The following is a 22071-nucleotide window of genomic DNA, read 5'->3' on the forward strand; positions in this document are numbered from 1 at the left end:
CCCGCCAAGCCCCCCCCCCGTTACTCGCACACACACTCAATCCCTGGAAACATTTCCTGATGCTGAAGCAGTCCTTGGGGCAAAAAAGGTTGGGGATTACTACCATTTAGGAGGTATTCTTAGACTTTTACGATTACACATTTTCTTTACATAATAATTGTTTTTTTTTTAATATGGCAAAAATATAGGCAAGATTTGTATGTATAAATGTTTTTGTTCATTCTCAAATTTTACATATGCTACAGGTCCACATACAGTTTGGGACAAGGTGTATGGCTTCCTGTTAGCAAAAGCTTTGTGGTGCCCCCAGTTGAGCTTTCTATCAGTCCACTGGCCAGCTGCAAGACAGATGTTCTGGTGACTGAAGATCCTGCTGATGTCCGGTAAGAAATTCTACAGAACAACTGTTAAGCTGTCTTTTTTTTTATTTGTACAGTAGAATATCTGTTACAATAGCTTTAAATTAATATCTTGAATTGCAAAATATAGTTTGTATTAAAAGTGTGTTATTATGCAACCTATAACAGAGGCATCTAATCCGTTTTAAGTTTTTCTCACTTATTATTTCAAAAGCTCAGAAAAGGATCATATGCAAATATAGTAAATGGTTGATTAAAGCCAATTTCTATTGGTTGAATGGTAATGTAAAGAAAGACTATTACTATGCATAAAGGCTAATATCCCTAAAAATCCAAGAAATTAGATTCATGAGGAGAACCTATTTTTCAGAACAAGTTGAGAATATGCAGTAAAGGTAGCCAGAACATATTTTGCTTCTGAGAGCAGAGCATACATAAAAAAGGTCAATGGTATTTAAAAGGTTATATATTTTAGCACTCTGGGGGAAAAAACACTGTGTCATTGAGCAGAGACAAAACAACAAATCTACCGTATATGCTCGCAAGCAAGCCAAATTTTGGACCCACAAAAAGTTGGTCAAAAGTTCGGGGATCGGCTTGCTTGCGAGTGATGTGCCTGAGGGTCGTCCCCCCCCCGCTCCCTCGCCCTCTCCCACCCGCTCCCACCGCGGCCGCTGCGATTACCTTAGCTCCACGGCTTCCTATTCCCCTGTCTTGCTCTTAATTAACAGCAGCTCTCCCCACGGTGGCTGCTGCGTGATGACGGAGGAAGTGCAGAGAGAGGTTCCCATAGTAACCAGGAAGCCGCTCTCTGCGACTTCCTCCGTCATCACGCAGCAGCCGCCGTGGGGAGAGCTGCTGTGAATTAAGAGCAGGACAGGGGAATAGGAAGCCGCGGAGCTAAGGTAATAGCAGCGGCCACGGGGGGGGGGAGTGCTAAACTAGCTATACTGGGCACTTTACAAGCTATACTGGGCATGATACTATCTATCCTGGGCACGATACTATCTATCCTGGGCACGATACTATCTATCCTGGGCACTATACTAGCTATCCTGGGCACTATCCTGGGCACGATACTAGCTATCCTGGGCACGATACTAGCTATCCTGAGCACTATACTGGGCACTATACTAGCTATACTGGGCACTTTACAAGCTATACTGGGCATGATACAAGCTATACTGGGCATGATACTAGCTATCCTGGGCACTATACTAGCTATCCTGGGCACTATACTAGCTATCCTGGGCAAGATACTAGCTATCCTGGTCACTATACTAGCTATCCTGTAGCTATTCTTGGCACTATACTAGCTATCCTGGGCACTATACTAGCTATCCTGGGTACTTTACAAGCTATAGTGGGCATGATACTAGCTATCCTGGGCACTATACTAGCTATCCTGGGCACTATACTAGCTATCCTGGGCACAATACTAGCTATACTGGGCACTTTACTAGCTATACTGAGGCACTACCTTCCCATACTGGGCACTATACTAGCTATACTGGGACACACTGGGGGGATCATGCGGCCAGCATTTCCTACCCCCGGCTTATATGAGGGTCAATCATTTTTTCCTGTTTTTTCAGGCAAAAGTTGGGGGGGTCGGCTTATATGCGGGTCGGCTTGCTTGCGAGTATATACAGTACTTTGTTTTAAAACATATCTTAAAATTGTGAGATATCTAAAAAAAGGTAATTTTTAGTAGTAGGTGGGTCGATATACAGTAAGTGCTTATCTCATCAGTTTATTTTTGCTTAAGGTTTCGTTTAAAGTGAATTTACAGGTATTTTAGAATAGTGTGGTCTCCAGCTATGTGGTTTCCTGTCATCTAACAATATTCAAGGAAAATAATCTGATTAGTTACTATAAATGCTTTCAGTAAAATTAGTGGCTAGGCTCCTCTTGTTATAAATATAAGATGAGTGTTAAGGTGAATCCTAGACATTTGCATTTATCCTCTTTCACAGTGTGACGTTAAAGTCACACGTTAAAACAACATTTAACGCAGAATAACTCACTGCCATGAAAATTCAATGCCCCATTCACAGTGCACACGTTGCGCTGGTGACTAACGCTGCACGTTAAGTGAATACTTATACTGTATACTCTACCGTATGCGACCGTAACGGGGCATTAAGTTGCGTTGCGACTATTTTGGGGCATTGCTCTGTAATTTGCATTGCGACTTTAACGTTGCATCAAACCGCCACATCCTACTGTGAAAGAGGCCTCAAAGTAAAAAAGCCAAAAGCTAGTATATGCATATTATATTTACTTCCTTCATAATCAAATTATTTTAAAAGTACATATTTCAATTAAGCAACATTTTTCAGATACGGGAGCAGACTGAATACATATGTGTGAAAGTTACAGTTGCAAAAACCTTTATACAGAAATTACTTGCTTATATGGGATGTGTGAGCTGTTACACCATAAATTGCTTTAAAGTACTGCCTGTGGTATGCCTCCACTGCTATTGTTTTTATTATTGAGTAAAAATACATTTCCAGCTAATGGTGGTTCTGTGCTTTTCCCAAAGGAGTGCAGCGCTGCAAATGGAAGCCCATCTCTGTGGCTAATAAATATGTCAGATAATAAGTAGCATTGCTCAAATATTCTTCTGTTTGACTCTTGGAAAGTTGGGCTGAGTAGGTCCAAATATTGTATATGAACAACACTAAAGAAAATACTAATAAATATTTCAGATAATACGTAGCCTTGCTTAAAGGGATACTGTAGGGGGGTCGGGGGAAAATGAGTTGAACTTACCCGGGGCTTCTAACGGTCCCCTGCAGACATCCTGCACCCGCACAGCCACTCACCGATGCTCCGGCCCCGCCTCCGGTTCACTTCTGGAATTTCCGACTTAAAAGTCAGAAAACCACTGCACCTGCATTGCCATGTCCTCAATCCCGCTGATGTCACCAGGAGCGTACTGCGCAGACACAGACCATACTGGGATTGTGCTATACATTCCTGGTGACATCAGTGGGATCAAGGACACGGCAACGCATGCGCAGTGGTTTTCTGACTTTAAAGTCGGAAATTCCAGAAGTGAACCGGAGGCGGGACCGGAGCATCGGTGAGTGGCTGCGTGGGCGCAGGATGTCTGCGGGGGACCATTAGAAGCCCCGGGTAAGTTCAACCCATTTTCCCCCGACCCCCCTACAGTATCCCTTTAAATACTCTTCTGTTTGAATCATGGAAAGTTGGACTTAATTGGTCCAAATATTGTAACTGAACAGCAACCGGATGCAACAAAGTTAAGATAGGTACACACGTCAGATAAAAGTCTTTAGAAAATGAAAGATCACAGACCAATTTTACCCCCTTTCATGTAGTATGAGAGCCATACTCTACTGTATAGCGAAGAGTAGAGCAGCCGGGCACATCCAGATAAAAATGCCTTTATTCAAAAAATGTTAAAAACAATTCAACAACAGGCCATGGCAACAATCCGCCAGGAGAGAGAGGGTGGACATGTAAAGGTGTCGACAGCTGTTTCGCACTACACAAAAGAGTGCTTCCTCAGGACAAAGCAACCCCCAAATCATCACCCCTTAAATAGTTTACTCACAATTACTTGCACACAGGGAGTGGAACACCAGGACCAGCACACCCACGGACGGCATTGTAGCACTTCCTGGACGCCATCTGCGTTCCAGGCTCCGGAAGCAGCATCACCGGAAGTGGTCACCGGCAATACTGCACCAATCCGGATCGAGGGGTCAGAGCGAAATACGCTTGTGTTCAGTGGTAGTGGCCAGCTAGTGGGTAGACCCGCCTACTAACTCCCAGGATGTATCTCACCCAAGGGAGTGTAAGTCTATCACCCGCCCCAAGCGCACGGGCCGCGGTGAAAAAACCACCGCCCCCTGCGCGTCAAGGAGAGCGAGAGGCGTCCCCGACAACTGTTGCCGGGGCAACAAAAATGACAGCGCAGCTGTCTATCGAGTGGCCTATCCAAAAAACCTACCACCCAAGCAGTAAAAGAGGTAATTCTATATTCTATATAATTAAAGGGGCAACATATTCTGACCACTGGACAGCACTGAAAAATTACCTGCCCCATAGAAACGGTCCGGTCTTCAGGTGCACTGCTCCTGGCTTTCCCCTAAAGAAACACAAGGAGTGATAGAAAAGGAAAAGGGGAAATAATTAAAAACAATAAAAACATAATGATGAAATTAGCAACATGGCCAATTACAAAAACACTGCAAGATCATTTCTTTCATTTAGTCCCAAGGGACCTGTAGCTTCAAAAAACGAGATCCAAAAACTTTCCCTACGTTGCAATTTTTTAACCCAATCACCCCCTCTTGTGTCCTTGGACACTACTTCCAGGCCAAAAAATCTCAATTTTGTAGAATCTCCCAAATGTACAGTATTCATATGATCCATAACCCCTGGACAACCCTTTGCTCGGGGGTTCCCCAGGGACCTACAATGTTCTTGATATCTGTCCTGCAGCATACGGGTAGACATCCCAACATAGATACCTGTATGCTGCAGGACAGATATCAAGAACATTGTAGGTCCCTGGGGAACCCCCGAGCAAAGGGTTGTCCAGGGGTTATGGATCATATGAATACTGTACATTCGGGAGATTCTACAAAATTGAGATTTTTTGGCCTGGAAGTAGTGTCCAAGGACACAAGAGGGGGTGATTGGGTTAAAAAATTGCAACGTAGGGAAAGTTTTTGGATCTCGTTTTTTGAAGCTACAGGTCCCTTGGGACTAAATGAAAGAAATGATCTTGCAGTGTTTTTGTAATTGGTCATGTTGCTAATTTCATCATTATGTTTTTATTGTTTTTAATTATTTCCCCTTTTCCTTTTCTATCACTCCTTGTGTTTCTTTAGGGCAAAGCCAGGAGCAGTGCACCTGAAGACCGGACCGTTTCTATGGGGCAGGTAATTTTTCAGTGCTGTCCAGTGGTCAGAATATGTTGCCCCTTTAATTATATAGAATATAGAATTACCTCTTTTACTGTTTGGGTGGTAGGTTTTTTGGATAGGCCACTCGATAGACAGCTGCGCTGTCATTTTTGTTGCCCTGGCAACAGTTGTCGGGGACGCCTCTCGCTCTCCTTGATGCGCAGGGGGCGGTGGTTTTTTCACCGCGGCCCGTGCGCTTGGGGCGGGCGATAGACTTACACTCCCTTGGGTGAGATACATCCTGGGAGTTAGTAGGCGGGTCTACCCACTAGCTGGCCACTGCCACTGAACACAAGCGTATTTCGCTCTGACCCCTCGATCCGGATTGGTGCAGTATTGCCGGTGACCACTTCCGGTGATGCTGCTTCCGGAGCCTGGAACGCAGATGGCGTCCAGGAAGTGCTACAATGCCGTCCGTGGGTGTGCTGGTCCTGGTGTTCCACTCCCTGTGTGCAAGTAATTGTGAGTAAACTATTTAAGGGGTGATGATTTGGGGGTTGCTTTGTCCTGAGGAAGCACTCTTTTGTGTAGTGCGAAACAGCTGTCGACACCTTTACATGTCCACCCTCTCTCTCCTGGCGGATTGTTGCCATGGCCTGTTGTTGAATTGTTTTTAACATTTTTTGAATAAAGACATTTTTATCTGGATGTGCCCGGCTGCTCTACTCTTCGCTATACAGTCATGGTCAAAGCTTTTTGAGCCTAGAGCACTCCAGGAAAGTCCTGTACAGTGGTCTTGTGCACCTTTCTCTCTACATTGCTGAGAGCCATACTCTACACAGTCTATTCTATGGAGCTGAACTCCCCATCAGATAAAAATCTTTGTAAGATGCTGCACTTAAAGATGCTGTACACATGCAACAGATCAGTATATGCAAAAGATCTGTTCCTGCAAAAGATCCATTCCTGCAAAATGCATTCATAGTCTATGACATCTGCAGATCCCATACACACCTTGTTTAATGGACATTCATCTGCAGATCAGACAATTATCTGCAGATCTGAAGATCCAACCTGGTGGATCTGATCTACAGATAATTGTCCGTTAAACAAGGTGTGTATGAGATCTGCAGATATCATAGACTATGAATGCGTTTTGCAGGAACGGATCTTTTGCAGGAACAGATCTTTTGCAGATACTGATCTGTTGCATGTGTACAGCATCTTTGTGTGCAGCATCTTGCAAAGATTTTTATCTGATGAGGAGTTCAGCTCCATAGAAAAGACTGTGTAGAGTATGGCTCTCATACTACATGAAAGGGGGTAACATTGGTCTGTGATCTTTCATTTTCCAAAGACTTTTATCTGACGTGTGTACCCACCTTTACATTGGAACTCCACTACATGTCTCAAATAAAGGAAAAGGAACGATTTACATCATTGCGAGGTTGCTTGATTCTGTACACATGATATGAAGGATATAAAATTTAAATATTACTGAAGTCCATGGATGAAAAAAAGTCAGCAACTACAGCAGTCAAATACAACAGAATAAAATAAACAGTTAAGGATGTGTACAGTGGTTCAGAGGGCCAATTATATGTGGCTTGGAGGAAAACATTGAAAATAGGGTAGTCTTTCCATTTACATCTTTCTATGTTGCTTTAAAAGCCCTTTGCTCTTTAAGAGATTTTGCATTATGAAAGCAACTCCACTTAGGCCTGGTGCACACCAAAAACCACTAGCAGATCCGCAAAATGCTAGCAGATTTTGAAATGCTTTTTCTTATTTTTCTGTAGTGTTTCACCTAGCATTTTGCGTTTTTGGGAAGCGTTTTTGGTGTAGTAGATTTCTGATATTGTTACAGTAAAGCTGTTACTGAACAGCTTCTGTAACATAAACACCTGCAAAACCACTCTGAACTGCCGTTTTTCAGAGCGGTTTGCGTTTTTCCTATACTTAACATTGGAGGCAGAAACGCCTCCGCAATCCAAAATCTGCAGCAGCCCGGGAGTATACGTTTCTGCAAAATGCCTCCTGCTCTGGTGTGCACCACCCCATTGAAATACATTACCCTAGCGTTTCCAGATCCGCAATCGGATCTGAAAACGCTGCCGTACCGCTCTGGTATGCACTAGGCCTTTAAGAGACTCTAAATCCTTAAAAAAAATATCTATTTTTACTTACAATTCCTATAGAGTAGTATGGCGCTAGCTGAAACACCGCTATCCCGCGGCTGAATGATGCTCCCCCCCCCCCCCCCAATCGACTTTCTTGGTCATGGATTTTGCTGCCCGGGGAGGCAGAGCTTTCCGCTGTAGCTCTGCCTCAGGCGCGTCAATCTGCGCACGGATCTCCGCCTCTCCCCGCCATTCTCTGTAAAAGAAGACTGAGAGGGGTGGGAAGAGGCGGGGATCAGCGCCGATTGACACAGCAGAGGCAGAGCTAAAGTGGAAAGCTCTGCCCCTAACAGGAAGCGATCCCCAGATTTTGGCCCAGGGATTTGGGGGGCAAAGAAGCATCATTCAGCCGTGGGATAGCGGTGTTTCAGCTAGCGCCACACTACTCTATAGGTATTGTAAGAAAAAATAGATATTTTTTTATAGCTTCAGACTCTCTTTAAAGGAAGGCGGTAGTTATTTTCACCCTTAGAACATAAATATTGGCAAAAAGAGAGGTTAGACCCAATGTATCTCGATAAAACATTCATCTACACATTAAACAGCGGTCGGTCTAGAGAACTCATACCACCATCTTCATTTAATAAATAGAGCAACCATGTGTGCAAGTGCCTAATAATTTTTCTTCATATGGTCAATGAGAAGAGTATTGTGATCTGAGCAGGAGTTAGGCTTTGGAAATAAAACTCTCAATTGGAATATACATCTTTTGATGACAACTGTCAAACATGGTATATTTTCTCCTTTTGCAAAGGCTTAATCTATTTTTTTTTCTCTTAGATCTCTGAGATAGGAAAAGAGGGAGGTATCTCTAGTGAAGAACACAAAATACAATTCCTACCATTACATATCTATAGCAGAATGTCATACCATTTTTATCCGTAGCAGAATGTCATAACATTTTTATCATAGAAGTGACAATGTAGTGGACCAATGAGAATACACCTAAGGGAGGATTCTTATTTGTCCAGGCCATGGGGGGAGACTCAAGAATGTTTTTTCTCCATGGCTCCTTGCATTGTTTTGCAGTGGAGAACTGGTGAAGAGCAATCCTTGCATGAGGTGGCCCTTAGCGGGTGATGAAAACATTGCCAAGGGTACTCAGCAGAGTTGCAGGGTAGGGAATAATGGGCCAGAGAGAAGCAGCAGCGGTAGTTGGAGGAAAACAAGATTAAAGGAGAAGAAAGATTTAACAGAAGAAAGTCACAGATAAAATAAAAGAAGAAAAATACGTTTTTCATTTTATTGATAAATGTTTTTTTCTTTTTTTTCTTTTTTCTTTTTTTTTTTTTTTTTTACACTTAATAGATAGGGAATCATAAATTGCTCCCTTTATTGATTAAAAAGATGGGCATTTGGGGTCTCTATGGTAGAGGAGGCTCACAGATGCCAAAAGAAGCTGGCAGCAGATGGGTGATAGAAGTTTGGGCCCATTTATCTTCATGTTTGATAAGAAGCATTGCTTCCCAGCAGTATAAAAGGGATAATTGCATAAGGGGAGAAGAACTCACCTGGCAAGTTTTTATGTCTGGCTGGGTGCTAAGTGCAGTTGTATTAGGTGGACTACACAGGCGCAGTAGTTCTGCGCCTGCGCAGTCCGCTCCGGCCCACGTGGCAGTGATTGACAGCACCGATCGCGCAGGCGCAGTACAGAGCGACCTCCAGGTCGCTCTGATGTCATTGCCCGGGACCGGGTCAGAGCTCCGGCAAACGGCTGCGGGCAGAGCTGCGGTGAGGGAGGTCCTGGGAGATTGGGGCTGGAGGAAGCCCCCGGTAAGTAGCGTTTATTTTATTAAAATTTACCTGACAACTCCTTTAAAGGACAACTGAAAGGGGAACTGAAGAGAGAGGTATATGGAGGCTGTCATGTTTATTTCCTTTTAATCAATACCAGTTGCCTGGCAGCCCTGCTGGTCTATTTCTCTGCAGTAGTATCTGATTAAAACCAGAAACAAGCATGCAGCTAGTCTTGTCAGATCAGACTTATAAGTCTGAACCACTGAAACACCTGATCTGCTGCATGCTTGTTCAGGGGCTATGGCTAATGGTATTAGAGGCAGAGGATCAGCAGGGCTGCCAGGCAACTGGTATTGTCTAAAAGGAAATAAACATGACAGCCTCCATATACCTCTCTCTTCAGTTCCCCTTGAAGAGAGAGGTATATGGAGGCTGCCATGTTTTTTTCCTTTTAATCAATACCAGTTGCCTGGCAGCCCTGATGATCCTCTGCCTCTAATACGATTAGCCATAGCCCCTGAACAAGCATGCAGCAGATCAGATGTTTCAGACTTTAAAGTCAGATCTGACAAGACTAGCTGCATGCTTGTTTCTGGTGTTATTCAGATACTACTGCAGAGAAATAGACCAGCAGGGCTGCCAGGAAACTAGTATTGATTAAAAGGAAATAAATATGGCAGCCTCCATATACCTCTTACTTCAGTTCCCCTTTAAGGGGCTATGGCCGCTGATTGGCCCATGTGGTAAAGCAAAGTACACCTAGCAGAGGATGGTTTCGATCCATCAACCTCTGGGTTGTGGGCCCAGCACACTTCCACTGCGCCACTCTGCTGCCACACAGCAAATGCGTCATTGTAGGAAAAAGTGGTGTTAAACTTCTTGGAGCAGACTTACTTCCTCCCTCCAAAAGACACACATACATCCCCATAAAATCATTTAGCAGCAACTGTGTGCACAGTCTCTGTGGCGCAATCGGTTAGCGTGTTCGGCTGTTAACCAAAGGGTTGGTGGTTCAAGCCCACCCAGGGATGGACTTGCCTTTTGTGTTCAACAGTTGTCCGAAGAGAACCCCAGATAGCCATGTAGAATTATTTGAGACACATTGGAATCTCATTCACGTTCATGAAAAGGGTGAGCAGCATCAAGTTCATGTCTTAGTGATACAACAGATATCCCTGGCAGTGTCTGTGACCAGATGAAGTTTTCTGTATTCTAGAAGCAGCAGTAAAGTAATAGCCGGGGATCGAACCCAAAGCCTGGCGACAGTTGTCAAGCCAAAAAAAGGCGGTTCAAGCCCAACCAAGGACAGGCTCTCCTTAGTGCCTTGCTAGCTAATTGTTTATAACATTATAGAGTGTCTGCATTAAGTGTGTGCCATTTAGAAAGAACTTTAGGCTGGCGTAGAGTCTGCTGCACCTGAATGGAACCTCTCCAGAGACTCAGCAAGTGGGGGGATGCCCTAATTGTTCATGGATCTTGTCTTGGGCTTGTCTTCCAGGGATTTGTAGGGTGCCAAAAACAAGCTCTCATGTGTTGGCCAGGAATCGAACCCATGTCAACTGCTTGGAAGGCAGCTATGCTCACCACTATACCACCAACGCTACATGCTGAAGCCAGCCTAGCATTGCAATATACCCAAGAGAAAAATGAGCTTGCTTATTTGTCTAATTTGCTAGATGAAAGCAGTGGGACACATGGTGATACTGCTTACAGGCTTCAATTCAAGACTTCAGAAAGATCATGTGCCCCCATGGATGATGCTGGTGTAACACACACAGCAAAAGACAGCAATTTGAAGTCTGGAAGATTCCAGGGCAAGGGTGGGAAGGATGAAAAGCTAGGTGGCCATGCAACCATTGCTGCTAACCTAAAGCTTACTTGTGTCTTACAACACATTGGCTTAAGACTTTACCAAATCCAATGCTCCAATATGGGGAAGCTTCTCTGTTTGCTGTTTTTTTTGTTTTGTTTTTTGAAGTTTGGTGTCACAGTTCACCCATCTCTACAACTACAAGAAAGGCCCAGGAGTAGTCTTAGCTACCCTAATATCTATGTTACGGCAGGGCCCTAATTACACTTTCTCTTACAGGACTATGGATACCGTTTTGCCCATGCGACAAAGCGAGGTGCAAAAATGAAACCATGCCTGTAGAGGATGGTTTTGTTCCCTCGACCTCTGGGTTACGGGCCCAGCACGCTTCCGCTGCGCCACTCTCCTTATGTTTGTATATAACCTTCACGTTTAAGAAGATTACATTAGTTGAAATAGTTACACTACTATCTATGTTACAGAAAGGCCCTAATGACACTTTCTCTTACGGGGCTATGGCCACCGATTGGCCCATGTGGTAAAGCAAGGTGTAAAAACCAAAGTACACCTAGCAGAGGATGGTTTCAATCCATCAACCTCTGGGTTATGGGCCCAGCACGCTTCCGCTGCGCCACTCTGCTGCCGTACAGCAGACGCTTCGTTGTAGGAAAAAGTTAGTGAGACCGCTTAGCTGTATGGAAAATTGGGCACTCCTTTTTTCTTTCTGGCCTTTGTCATCATGAAAGGATCATAGAAATATATGTCGAAATTTGATATATACAGTTTTTGTTTAAACTTCTTGGAGCAGACTTTTTTCCTCCCTCCACAAGATACACATGCATCCACATAAAATCGTTTAGCAACAACTGTGTGCACAGTCTCTATGGTGAAATTGGTTAGCATGTTTGGCTGTTAACTGAAATGTTAGTGGTTCAAGCCCACCCAGGGATGGCCTTCCTTTTGTGTTCAACAGTAGTCCGAAGAGAACTCTAGATCTCTCTCTTCTCTCTCTCTCTCTCTCTCTCTCTCTCTCTCTCTCTCTCTACCTACCATACCGGCGGAATTTCACATGCAATTCCGCCGGATTGAAAAAGCAATTCCGTTCCGACCCAATGGAACGGAATCACCCATTTCCGCCCGGAATCGCATAAAACACAATTCTGCGGAAAGCGGTGAGCATCCCTATTTAGAAGAGAGAAAAAAGGAACAAGCATTCCCTGTGTGCATCAATATATTAGCGGAAAGATATCCGTCCAGTGAAAGAGCAGCTCACCTGGAGTGGAGAGATGGCTGATAGTGTTGTACAATCAAAACAAACAAATGTTTCAGAGTCTGGTGGCCTGGTGTAGGCTTGTCGACATCAGGTCTGGTCTGGCAGGTAGCACATGTCGTTGGCTGCTGTATCCTGGATGCCTTTGTTACTGCACATTGGTTTTGCTGTACAGCAGTTTTGTCTCAAACAGGCTCATTTGGACTGGGTATTAATTGTCTAAAGATTATATATGTTTCAGATTATTATTATCAATGTGTTTTGCAAGGAACTATCACAGGATCCTCAATATAAAATAAGCTGTCCAAGTGAGCCTGCTTGAAATCAAATTGCTGCACAGCAAAACAGTAACAAAGCCATCCATCTGGGTCCAGGGTACGACAGTCAAGGAAATGTGCTACCTGCCAGACCAGACCTTATGTTGACAAGCCTGATCCAGGCCACCACACAGACTCTTGTTTGCCGATTCCGTTGTACAACACTATCAGCCATCCATCAAGGTGAGCTGCTCTCGAATGGGATGGGCATCTTGCTGCTAATATACTGATGCACACAGGGAGCGCTTGTTCCTCTCTTTTTTTTCTCCTATTTCACAGATGCTGTACACATTGTAGAAATGTTAGCATACCTTTGTGCCATTTATTTGCCAACTGTTGAATGATCTGTTTACAGCTCCACCATTTTCCCATGGAGGGGTCCCTTCACAAACTGTTGCCTAATTTTAGAACTTGCCATTGCTTAACCCTGGCAAGTTAAGGAATTTATACAGAGATAACCTAAGTTTGGAGAAGACTGAAGGTCTAAAACTTAACTGTTAACAACTATTTTAAAACCATAGGCTTTTACTAGGGATGATCGGAAAAAGCAAATTCCGTTCCACCGGAATTTGCGGATTCCGCCAGCGCTGAATTCCGTCACTATGAAAATTCAGCCGGATTTTTACGCAGTTCCGTGGAATTCCGGATTCCGGCGGAAATATTAAAGTAATCGCAAATGGAACCTTGTTTATGCTAAATGGTAGCCCATAGAACCTATTGACTGTTCTCTTAGTCCTTTTTCTCCTCCTTCCTCCCTGCTCCCTCCCTAAGCATCCTACCAAGCACTAGACCTGGGTTCGATTCCTGGCCAATGTATGTAAGCTGGCTTTTGAAATCCTACAATTCCCTAAGCAAGCTCATTTTTCTCTTGGATATATGACAATGGTACATGCTAGGCTGGCTTCAGCATGTAGCATTGTAGTGTGTTGTGTTGGTGGTATAATGGTTAGGATAGCAGCCTACCAAGCACTAGACCTGGGTTTGATTCCCGGCCAATGCATGTAAGCTGGCTTTTGAAATCCCTGTTATAGTCTGTGTTTTCGCTTTGGCTTTCAATTATCATTTAAAATTACAAATACAAATGTATGTTTATGTAATTTACCTTCTTTCTATTTTACAGGCAAGAATCCCTTTTGGCTACCCATTTTGACTCAGTTGATGATCTACTCTCATCCTTTGGTCCTGTGCGGGACTGTTCCTTTGGCAATGGAGGGTGTTCACGTAATTTCAAATGTGTTTCAGAGCGCAAAGTGGACTCCACTGGATGTGTGGTAAGTAAACATAGATTAAATAAATAAAGCTGAATTATAAGAAGACAGCTAATACACAAGTGAGATCAGAATCAGAATCAGAATTCGTTTATTTCGCCAAGCACGGTTGCACCGTGCCCGGAATTAGGTTTGGCACGTTGATTGGCAAAGAAAGAGTTGTACAACAGACAAGAATACTACAACATAACAAGAGAAGTATAGCAGAACAATACAATACAACAGATACGGAGTAATACTGCATTTGCGGTAGGTCAGTTGCGAGTCTAGCGGGGACAGCAGCGTGTAGCAGAAGATAATTCTAGTACGACCTAGGCAGGCAGTAAACAGAGCGGCCGCAGCCGAAGTCAGATATTAGTCCGGTAGATGGCTGCAGGGGCGGTCGGTGGAATGGGCAGAGTTCAAGGCTCTGACGGCCGTGGGAAAAAAAAGTGTTCATGCGCCTAGTAGTCTTAGCAGGGATGGACTGAAACCTCCGGCCCAGTTTGAGTCGAGTGAAAAAACTGTGGCCAGGGTGAGAGGGGTCGCCCACAATTTTCATTGCTCTATTTCGCAGTCTAGTGTTGTAGATGAGATCTAGAAGGGGGAGGGGTTTTCCAATAATCCTCTCCGCTGAGCTGATGACCCTCTGGAGTTTATATCTGTCGCTGGCGGTGCAGCTAGCGAACCAGACCAGGATGGATGAGCAGAGGACTGACTCGATTGTAGCAGAGTAGAAGGACCTCAGAAGTTCATGGGCCATACCAAACTTCTTTAGTTGGCGAAGGAAGAAGAGTCTTTGCTGTGCCTTCCTCTGAGTTGTGTTTGCCCTCCAGGTCAGGTCATCAGAGATGATTGTACCCAGGAGGCGGCCACTGGGAACCCTAGCGACCTCGATGCCCTCGATATATATCGGAGGGGGGTTGCTGGCATGCTTCCTGAAATCAATGACCATCTCCACTGTTTTGGCTGTGTTAAGAATCAGCCCATTTTCATTGCACCAATTGCATATTCTGTCCACCTCCTTGCGGTAAGCCTGCTCATCGTTCTCACTAATAAGGCCGATGATTGTGGTATCGTCCGCAAATTTGATGATTTTGACAGTCCTCTGTGGATATGCAGTTATTCGTGTATAGAGAAAACAGTATATATTGTTATAATTGCAGCAAAGTATTTGTTATTCACTGTAAACAGTCCACCATATCCTGTCTGTTTCTCTCTTTTGTACTGTATAGATAAAACATTACTCTCAAACCACTGATTATAAAAAGATAACACAAAAAGTGGGTGCACTCTGAGTGTAGGTTATCATCATCATCATGTTCATCTGTCATTGTCGACAATGACCAAGAACATTGTACAAAGGAGGTTTACTGGGTACAGTGTATCTGGCTGTGGCGTATCAGTCCAATACGGGCTTGGAAAGCTCTGCCTCCTGTAGGGCCCAATTGGTTTGCTGTGATCGTTGGCAGAGCATTGGCTCTGAATTTGCGCAGCTTGTAGGAGATAGCACCTTTGCCGATACAGCTTTGCCAGGTGGGATGATCTTGTGCTAAGCTCTCCCAGGTACCCAGGTTAATGCCAAGGCTTTTAATAGAGAATTTGAACCTGTCATTGAAACGCTTTTTCTGCCCACCTTGTGTGCATTTTCCTTTAGCAAGTTAACCATAGAATAGTCTCATGGGAAGCTGTGTGTCTGGCATATAAAGAAGGTGGCCTGCCCACCTGACTTGGGCTCTCCTCAGGAGGGTGAAGATACTTGTCAGATCAGCTTGAGGAGGACATCTACAACCTTGTCGCAAAAAAGTGTGAAATCCGCTCAACCTTTGTCCGGGAGGCAGTGCAGGAGCCAGGTGACTCAAACCCAGGGAATGAAGAAGAAAGGTGATGATTCCACATAATGCTGTATCAAAATAAATCTGCCTTTATTAAGTCAAGTATAAAACACACACAGCCAGGTTACTGACATGTTTTGGACTTTCAATGATCCTTAATCATAAGTTCGCAATGCACTACATATATATGCACAATACCACTCCCACCTCATGCAAATCCAGAAGAGGAGTAGAGAGGGGTCAAGAGATAAAAATGGGCAGTGTCCCATAAATACAGGTAAAACCAGCAAACATGATGAAAGGAGGGAAGAAGAAGGAACAGAAAACAGTGAGTCATCACAAGAAGGCAGAAAGGGCAAATATACTGTATATCACATAGGCCAGGGTACAAGAAAGAGGATAATAAGTAATGGACTTATAAACCAAAGGTAGAGATAGAAACATCCTAAATGCATATACAACACAATCCTAAATGCATATACAACAAATATATAGCAAGAATTGGATTCAGTTTTGTACCCACTACAGAACGCAGAGAATTACTGCTTTAGGTGTAAATAATTAATAACGTATGCCAAGATAACAGTCAGGTCACACAGCTTAAAGGAGTTGGGAGTTGTATTGTGCATATACAGTATATGCTATGTAGTGCATTGTACACTTGTACTATGATTAAGGACAATTGTGAGTCCGAAACATGTAAGTAAAGGCAGATTTATTTTGATAGGGCATTGTGCAGAATCATCACCTTTCTTCTGCAACCTTGTCCTGAAAGGTAATTTTCAGCAGCCTTCTCAAGCAGTTCATGTGGAAGGGATTCCGTTTTTTAGCATGGCACTCGTACACAATTCATATCTCACAAGCATACAGAATGATGTGCAGTACAAATACCTAAGATACTTTCAGCTTTGTGGACAGACTTTAGGATTTCTCCTTCAGTGGTGACAGTTGGTTCTGAATACATCTTCCCTGGTTGATACAAGACCTCTGTCTTCTTGGTACTGACTGTGAGGCCAAAATTTCTGCAGGCAGTGGAGAAGCACCTCATACTCTTCTGCATTTGGGCCTCTTCGGCAGCATTGAGTGTGCAGTCATCTGCTAACAGGATGCTGTGCAGTGAGTTCTCTTTATCCTTGGTTTTGTCAGATAGCCTAAGAAGGTTGAAAAGGTTGTCATCAGTCCTGTATCCATACCTCCCAACATTTAGGAAAGGGAAACCGGGCCATTAAGGCCACACCCCTAACCACGCCCCCAATACACCCCTAGTCCCGCATTCCATAACGAATGTTTAAAGGAAAAAAATTGATATAGGCGCCAGCCGGCAATATAAGATGCAGAATGCCGGTGATCACAATGTATATTCATTCCTACCTCTCTCACTCCGAATGTGCCCCCGTGTCCCTCTGTTTGCAGAGTATAAAGTGCGCAGCGGAGCGGCTTTCATCTTACTGTTCATCCTTGCCGGCATCTGGCTCTATTGATTCCTGCTTCCTGTGACGTCACAGGAAGCAGAATGAAGCTGATGCCGGTCCGGCAAGGATGAACGTTAAGATGAACGCCGCTCCGCTGCGCACTTTATACTCTGCAAACAGGGGTCATGGGGGCACATTCGGAGTGAGGGAGGGAGGTAGGAATAAATATACATTGTGATTACCGGCATTCTGCATCTTATATTGCCGACTGGCACCTCGATCTTCTCTCCCCGCTCTAGTCTCTACTCGCCGTGAGGATGGCTCCCTGCCCCGTGACACCATGAGGGAGGGGTCAAAACAGAACTGCCACAGCGAGACCTTGACAGTTGGCTCTACTGCTGTATCTGATCTTGGTGCTGGTGTTGTCATTATCGCAAAAGGCATCTGACAGCATGGCCGAGAGCACAATGCTGAACAATGTGGGTGCCAGTACACAGCTTTGCTTTACTCCGTTGGTATCTGGAAAGCCATCAGTGGAGTCTCTATCATCCAGTGCTTGGGCATACACTCCATCATAAAACTGTTGCACCATACTGATGAATTTATTGGGACCGTCAAAAATCTCCATGAGAGAAAATGCCAAAGCCTCTCTCCAGTGACTGTGTCAAAAGCTTTGGTTAGGTCTACAAATGTTGTGTAGAGTTCCATGTTTTGTTCCTGTCACTTTTCCTAAAGTTGCCAAGCTGCAAATATCATGTTCACGTGTACAGGGAGAGGTTTGCTCGAAACAGATGACTGGACCAGATGTATTCCTTCTCCCAGTAGGCCATGTAGATGTTTGCAAAGCTCAGAGCAAATCCCTCTGCCACAGAGATGCCACATATTTGTAGGAAGAATTCTTCCATGCAAGTAAAGTAATTATGCACAAATCTTAGTAAATCCAAAATGAACTGCCTGTTCTGATCTTAATATTCCCTCTTGCAAAAGAAAATAACTGACTGCCCCAGCCCTTTTTTATGTGGTAAATTAGTATATAACGTGCATGCGTCCAAAAATAATTTTCACTCCATTTCTGATCTTCCAGAATTTCCAGGACATAAAGGGAGTCTCTTGTATACGCATGGGTTCTGTGCGCTATAGGGTGCAGGAAATAATCAAAATAGTCTGATATAGGAGCCAATAATTCTTCCATGCCGGCTATGATTGGACGTCACGGCAGATTTGTTGCATTTTTCTGTGTCTTTGGGATGTGGTAAAAAAAAGGGACTAATTGGATTATTTGGACATAGGAATTTATAGTCATATTTGTTAATGATGTTTTTTTCAATTCCTGCAGTTAATAGTGTTTTCAGATTCTTAAAAAATTGCATTGTTGGATCCTTACTTAACTTTTAATAAGCAGCCTTGTCATCCAACGGATTGTACCCTTCTGCTTCAAAATTGGCAAAATCTCGAATCACGACTCCCCCTCCCTTGTCAGCTTGTCGTATTACAATTTTTAAATTTTCTTTTAAACTTTCAGTTGTTTCTGTTGCCGCTTCTGCAAGGTTTTTGCTATGACTTATATTACTTGATTTACATAACGCCTTGAATTGGCTCATCACAGTTTGGTAAAATTAGGCCAGACTTCCGAATGGAGACTTGACATGTTGGCAGCCACGCGCTTTTAACCGTACTTTAATGTAAGTGCAATTTTACCTTACGATTATCAATAAAAAGATGAATGCACTATTGGAGCGCTATCTCTCTCCTCCCACTTCCTTCAGATATCCTGGCAGCACTCAGTAGCATCATCCTCACCGGATACCCACTACAAAAATGCACTAGCCATAACATTAGTAGCTTCGTGGTATAAAATTATTTGTACATAAAGATTTTGTGAGAAATTATCAGGAAAGATAGTTCTCTGGGGTTGTCACGTGACTGCCTATTTTCCATTCTCTTGTAAAGATGGACAATGGAGGCATCCTTAAAGTGGACCTGAACTCTTGCACAGGACTGAAGAAATACATAGAGAGATGCACCCTGTATGTATTTAGAGAGTTTAGCCTGTTTAATTCCCCTCATTTGTGTCTAATCACAAGTTGTAAATCTGATCTTCCCCCTGTGTCACATGACTGCCTATGACAGATAAGGCCATTTGAAAGCACAGGAGGTTAGCAATATGTCTGCTTCCATGAATCAGGCAGTAGAAACAGTGCAGATTTATTTTAGGATTTGTATCAGATGAAACAAAGATATGTTTTTATTTAAAGGTTATTATGCTGTTGTGTATCTTTTAGAGTAGAGTGGACGTTCTGAGTTCAGGTCCTTTTTAAAATGTTGTGGTCCATAGTGCTTTCAAGAGAGGCATTCTGCTCAGTGGAGCATAATTTTTAGTAAGCAGTGTTTCTTTTTGTGCTGTGTTTACACAGCTCCAGACATTCTCCGGCAAAGATCCATACTGCAGAGGGTGAACCAAGTTGTTAAAGGGAGGATTCTCTGAGAGGTCATACACACCAGCGTTCCTTCTCTAGACATTCATCTTGCTCACCTGAACCCAGGAGCAGTAAAATATATACTCCTAGAAGAATTTCATCAAGCTCATTGGAATCAGATTGTCAAAAAGCTTCATACAGCCATCATAAAATCAGACCTTCACAAGATCAGTGTTGGCTGTGTGGCAAGCCACAAGTGCTAGACAAGATGATTTGCAATACATATTACTCTAAAATGATTGGTGAGAGTCAAGATTTTGCCCCTGGTATCAAACAAACTGTAATTGACACTATGGTGGAGATAAACATTCAGTCTGGTCAGAGTATAATTCCCCCTACTTCACCAAGTTTAGGAAATGATGATGCTTCAGAGGAAGAATCAAATGCTCCTGATAATTCTGTACCGCTACTAGATTTTTTCTTAATACCATCTCTTTCATTACTCAGGTTAAAAAATCCATAGACTGGGAAGAGCCAGAGGATTCTGTAGTGGCTGGATAGTGTAATGGTTAAGGGCTTTGCCTCTGATACAGGAGACCTGGGTTCAAATCTCGGCTCTGCCTGGTCAGTAAGCCAGCACCTATTCAGTAAGGAGTTTCTTGGGCAAGTCTCCTTAACACTGCTACTGCCTACTGAGTGCACTCTAGTGGCTGCCTCGCAAGTGCTTTGAGTCTGTCAGGAGAAAGGCGCTATCCAAATACTGCAATTATAATTCTCAGAAACCCAAGAGAAAAATATATTACAAACAGATAAATAAGGATCAAGTTACATTTCCCATAGCGGATTAGGTTAAAAAGATATTTGAGGAGGAATGGAACAAAAGGGTTAAAAAGCCATCTCCTAAAAATCAGAGGTGCCCTGGCTCTTCTACTGACCACATATGCTATTGCTTTGTTGTTATTGCCCGATGAAGCGGGATCAAGCCTGCGAAACACGTTGGATTGTAACCCGGAGTATGTAAATAAACTTTTGTATTTGACAAACACATTGGGAATTTTTGTGTCTGCTTGGAGGTGGTAAGTCCACCACTGCCTCCTCATATTTTAAACTTTTTAGATACTTTTATCCTTTTGGTGCCTCTGTATCCATACTATGCTAGCTCCTAAAAATGTTTTGAGAAAGATGTATCCACTATCTGATAAGGATAGCAGCTCAGTTAAGTCATATCCGAATATCGATGCTTTGGTAATGAGCTTTCTGAGAAATATTACCCTGCCTTTAGAGGATTCTGTATCATTTAGGAGCTTACAAGATAGACAAATGGATCAAGACCTTAAACTAACATATCTATCGGATAAAGATGCAGCAAAACCTGCAATAGTTATGAAGGCTTGTAAATGTTGGATTAATAATGTTGATAGTGAAGGTGCTAGAGATATGAGTAAAGATTCTATCATGTCATCCTTGGAGGAAATAAAACTGGCAGCAGAGTTCATTGGAGAAGCCTCTCTAAATGTATTCAAAGGGTGCAAGCAGGACTCTGGTGTATTCAATTATGTCAAAAAGAGCTCTTCAGTGTTTTTTGTCAAAAAAGAACCAGAGGGGGTGCATGCAGAGCACGCTACTGGAAGGATGCTTCTTGCTTGAGCTGCGCTCCTGAGCTAAACATTTAGGGCCTGATTCACAAAGCGGTGCTAACAGTTAGCACGTTAGTGAAAAGCCCTTTATCACGCCTAAACTCAGTTTAGGCATGATAAGTTTAGGTGTGATAAGTTTAGGTGTGATAAGTTTTTAGGCGTGATAAGTTTAAGCACCAACTGGGTTAGCACCACAGTGCACAGCTGATCAAAAGTTTTGCGCTAGCAAAGTCTGGTGCACTTTGCATAGAGTTTAATGGTGCTGCTTTGCGTGCGGGACTTTGCGCGCGATCTAAACTTATCTAAACTTATAATGCCTAAACTTATCATGCCTAAACTTATCATGTCTAAACTGAGTTTAGGCATGATAAAATGGTTATCACGCCTAAAGTCTTTAACTGGGTTATCACCGCTTTGTGAATCGAGCCCTCAGGCTTTTATGAGCTTTTCCCCAGGCACCACAAGCCTCTATTACCCTAGGATCAATGCCTGACAAGTCCAAGAAGCATAAGAAGCACTCCCAGTCATATTCGCCTGCTGGTAAGAAGACTTTGGACTACTTTTTAGGAAAGCTGCGTAACAGAATGGTGGCCATGATGGAAGGCGCCTCACAGTGTGCCTCGGCTGAAACAAAACCTGAGCACAGCAATCACACTGGGACTTATTCAGCACCAATCAGGCTGCTCTAAAAGGTCTGCTGAACACACTGAACTTTTTAAAACTATCCAAAAGCTGTTTAAAACAGAGCTCTCTGTCAAGAACCTTTCAGCCCAGATCCAAGATATTGCCAATCTTTGGAAGTGAGAAAAAAGACACAGGGACACCGGGAGCCCAATATCATGTAATATCGTCTGGTTAAATTGAATACAATGTGATGTCAGGGGCGGACTGACCATTCGGGCACTCGGGCACGGCCTGAGGGCCCGTGGTCGGGGGGGGGGGGGGCCAGAGCACCCTGAGCAGG

At 43.6% G+C, this 22071-nt stretch overlaps 1 protein-coding gene across 3 annotated transcripts in view; it reads left to right on the forward strand.

The window, feature by feature from the left end:
• Nucleotides 1-22071, forward strand: part of ASTN2 (astrotactin 2) — an 818428-nt gene that overhangs the window by 444109 nt on the left and 352248 nt on the right. For all 3 annotated transcript variants that reach the window (XM_068248102.1, XM_068248105.1, XM_068248104.1), the window contains exons 9-10: nucleotides 246-383; nucleotides 13680-13830. In XM_068248102.1, the coding sequence (XP_068104203.1) occupies nucleotides 246-383; nucleotides 13680-13830 (289 nt within the window). The remainder of the gene's footprint in view (nucleotides 1-245; nucleotides 384-13679; nucleotides 13831-22071) is intronic.

The sequence above is a fragment of the Hyperolius riggenbachi genome, chromosome 8 (genome assembly GCF_040937935.1).
Source record: "Hyperolius riggenbachi isolate aHypRig1 chromosome 8, aHypRig1.pri, whole genome shotgun sequence".
Taxonomy (NCBI): domain Eukaryota; kingdom Metazoa; phylum Chordata; class Amphibia; order Anura; family Hyperoliidae; genus Hyperolius; species Hyperolius riggenbachi.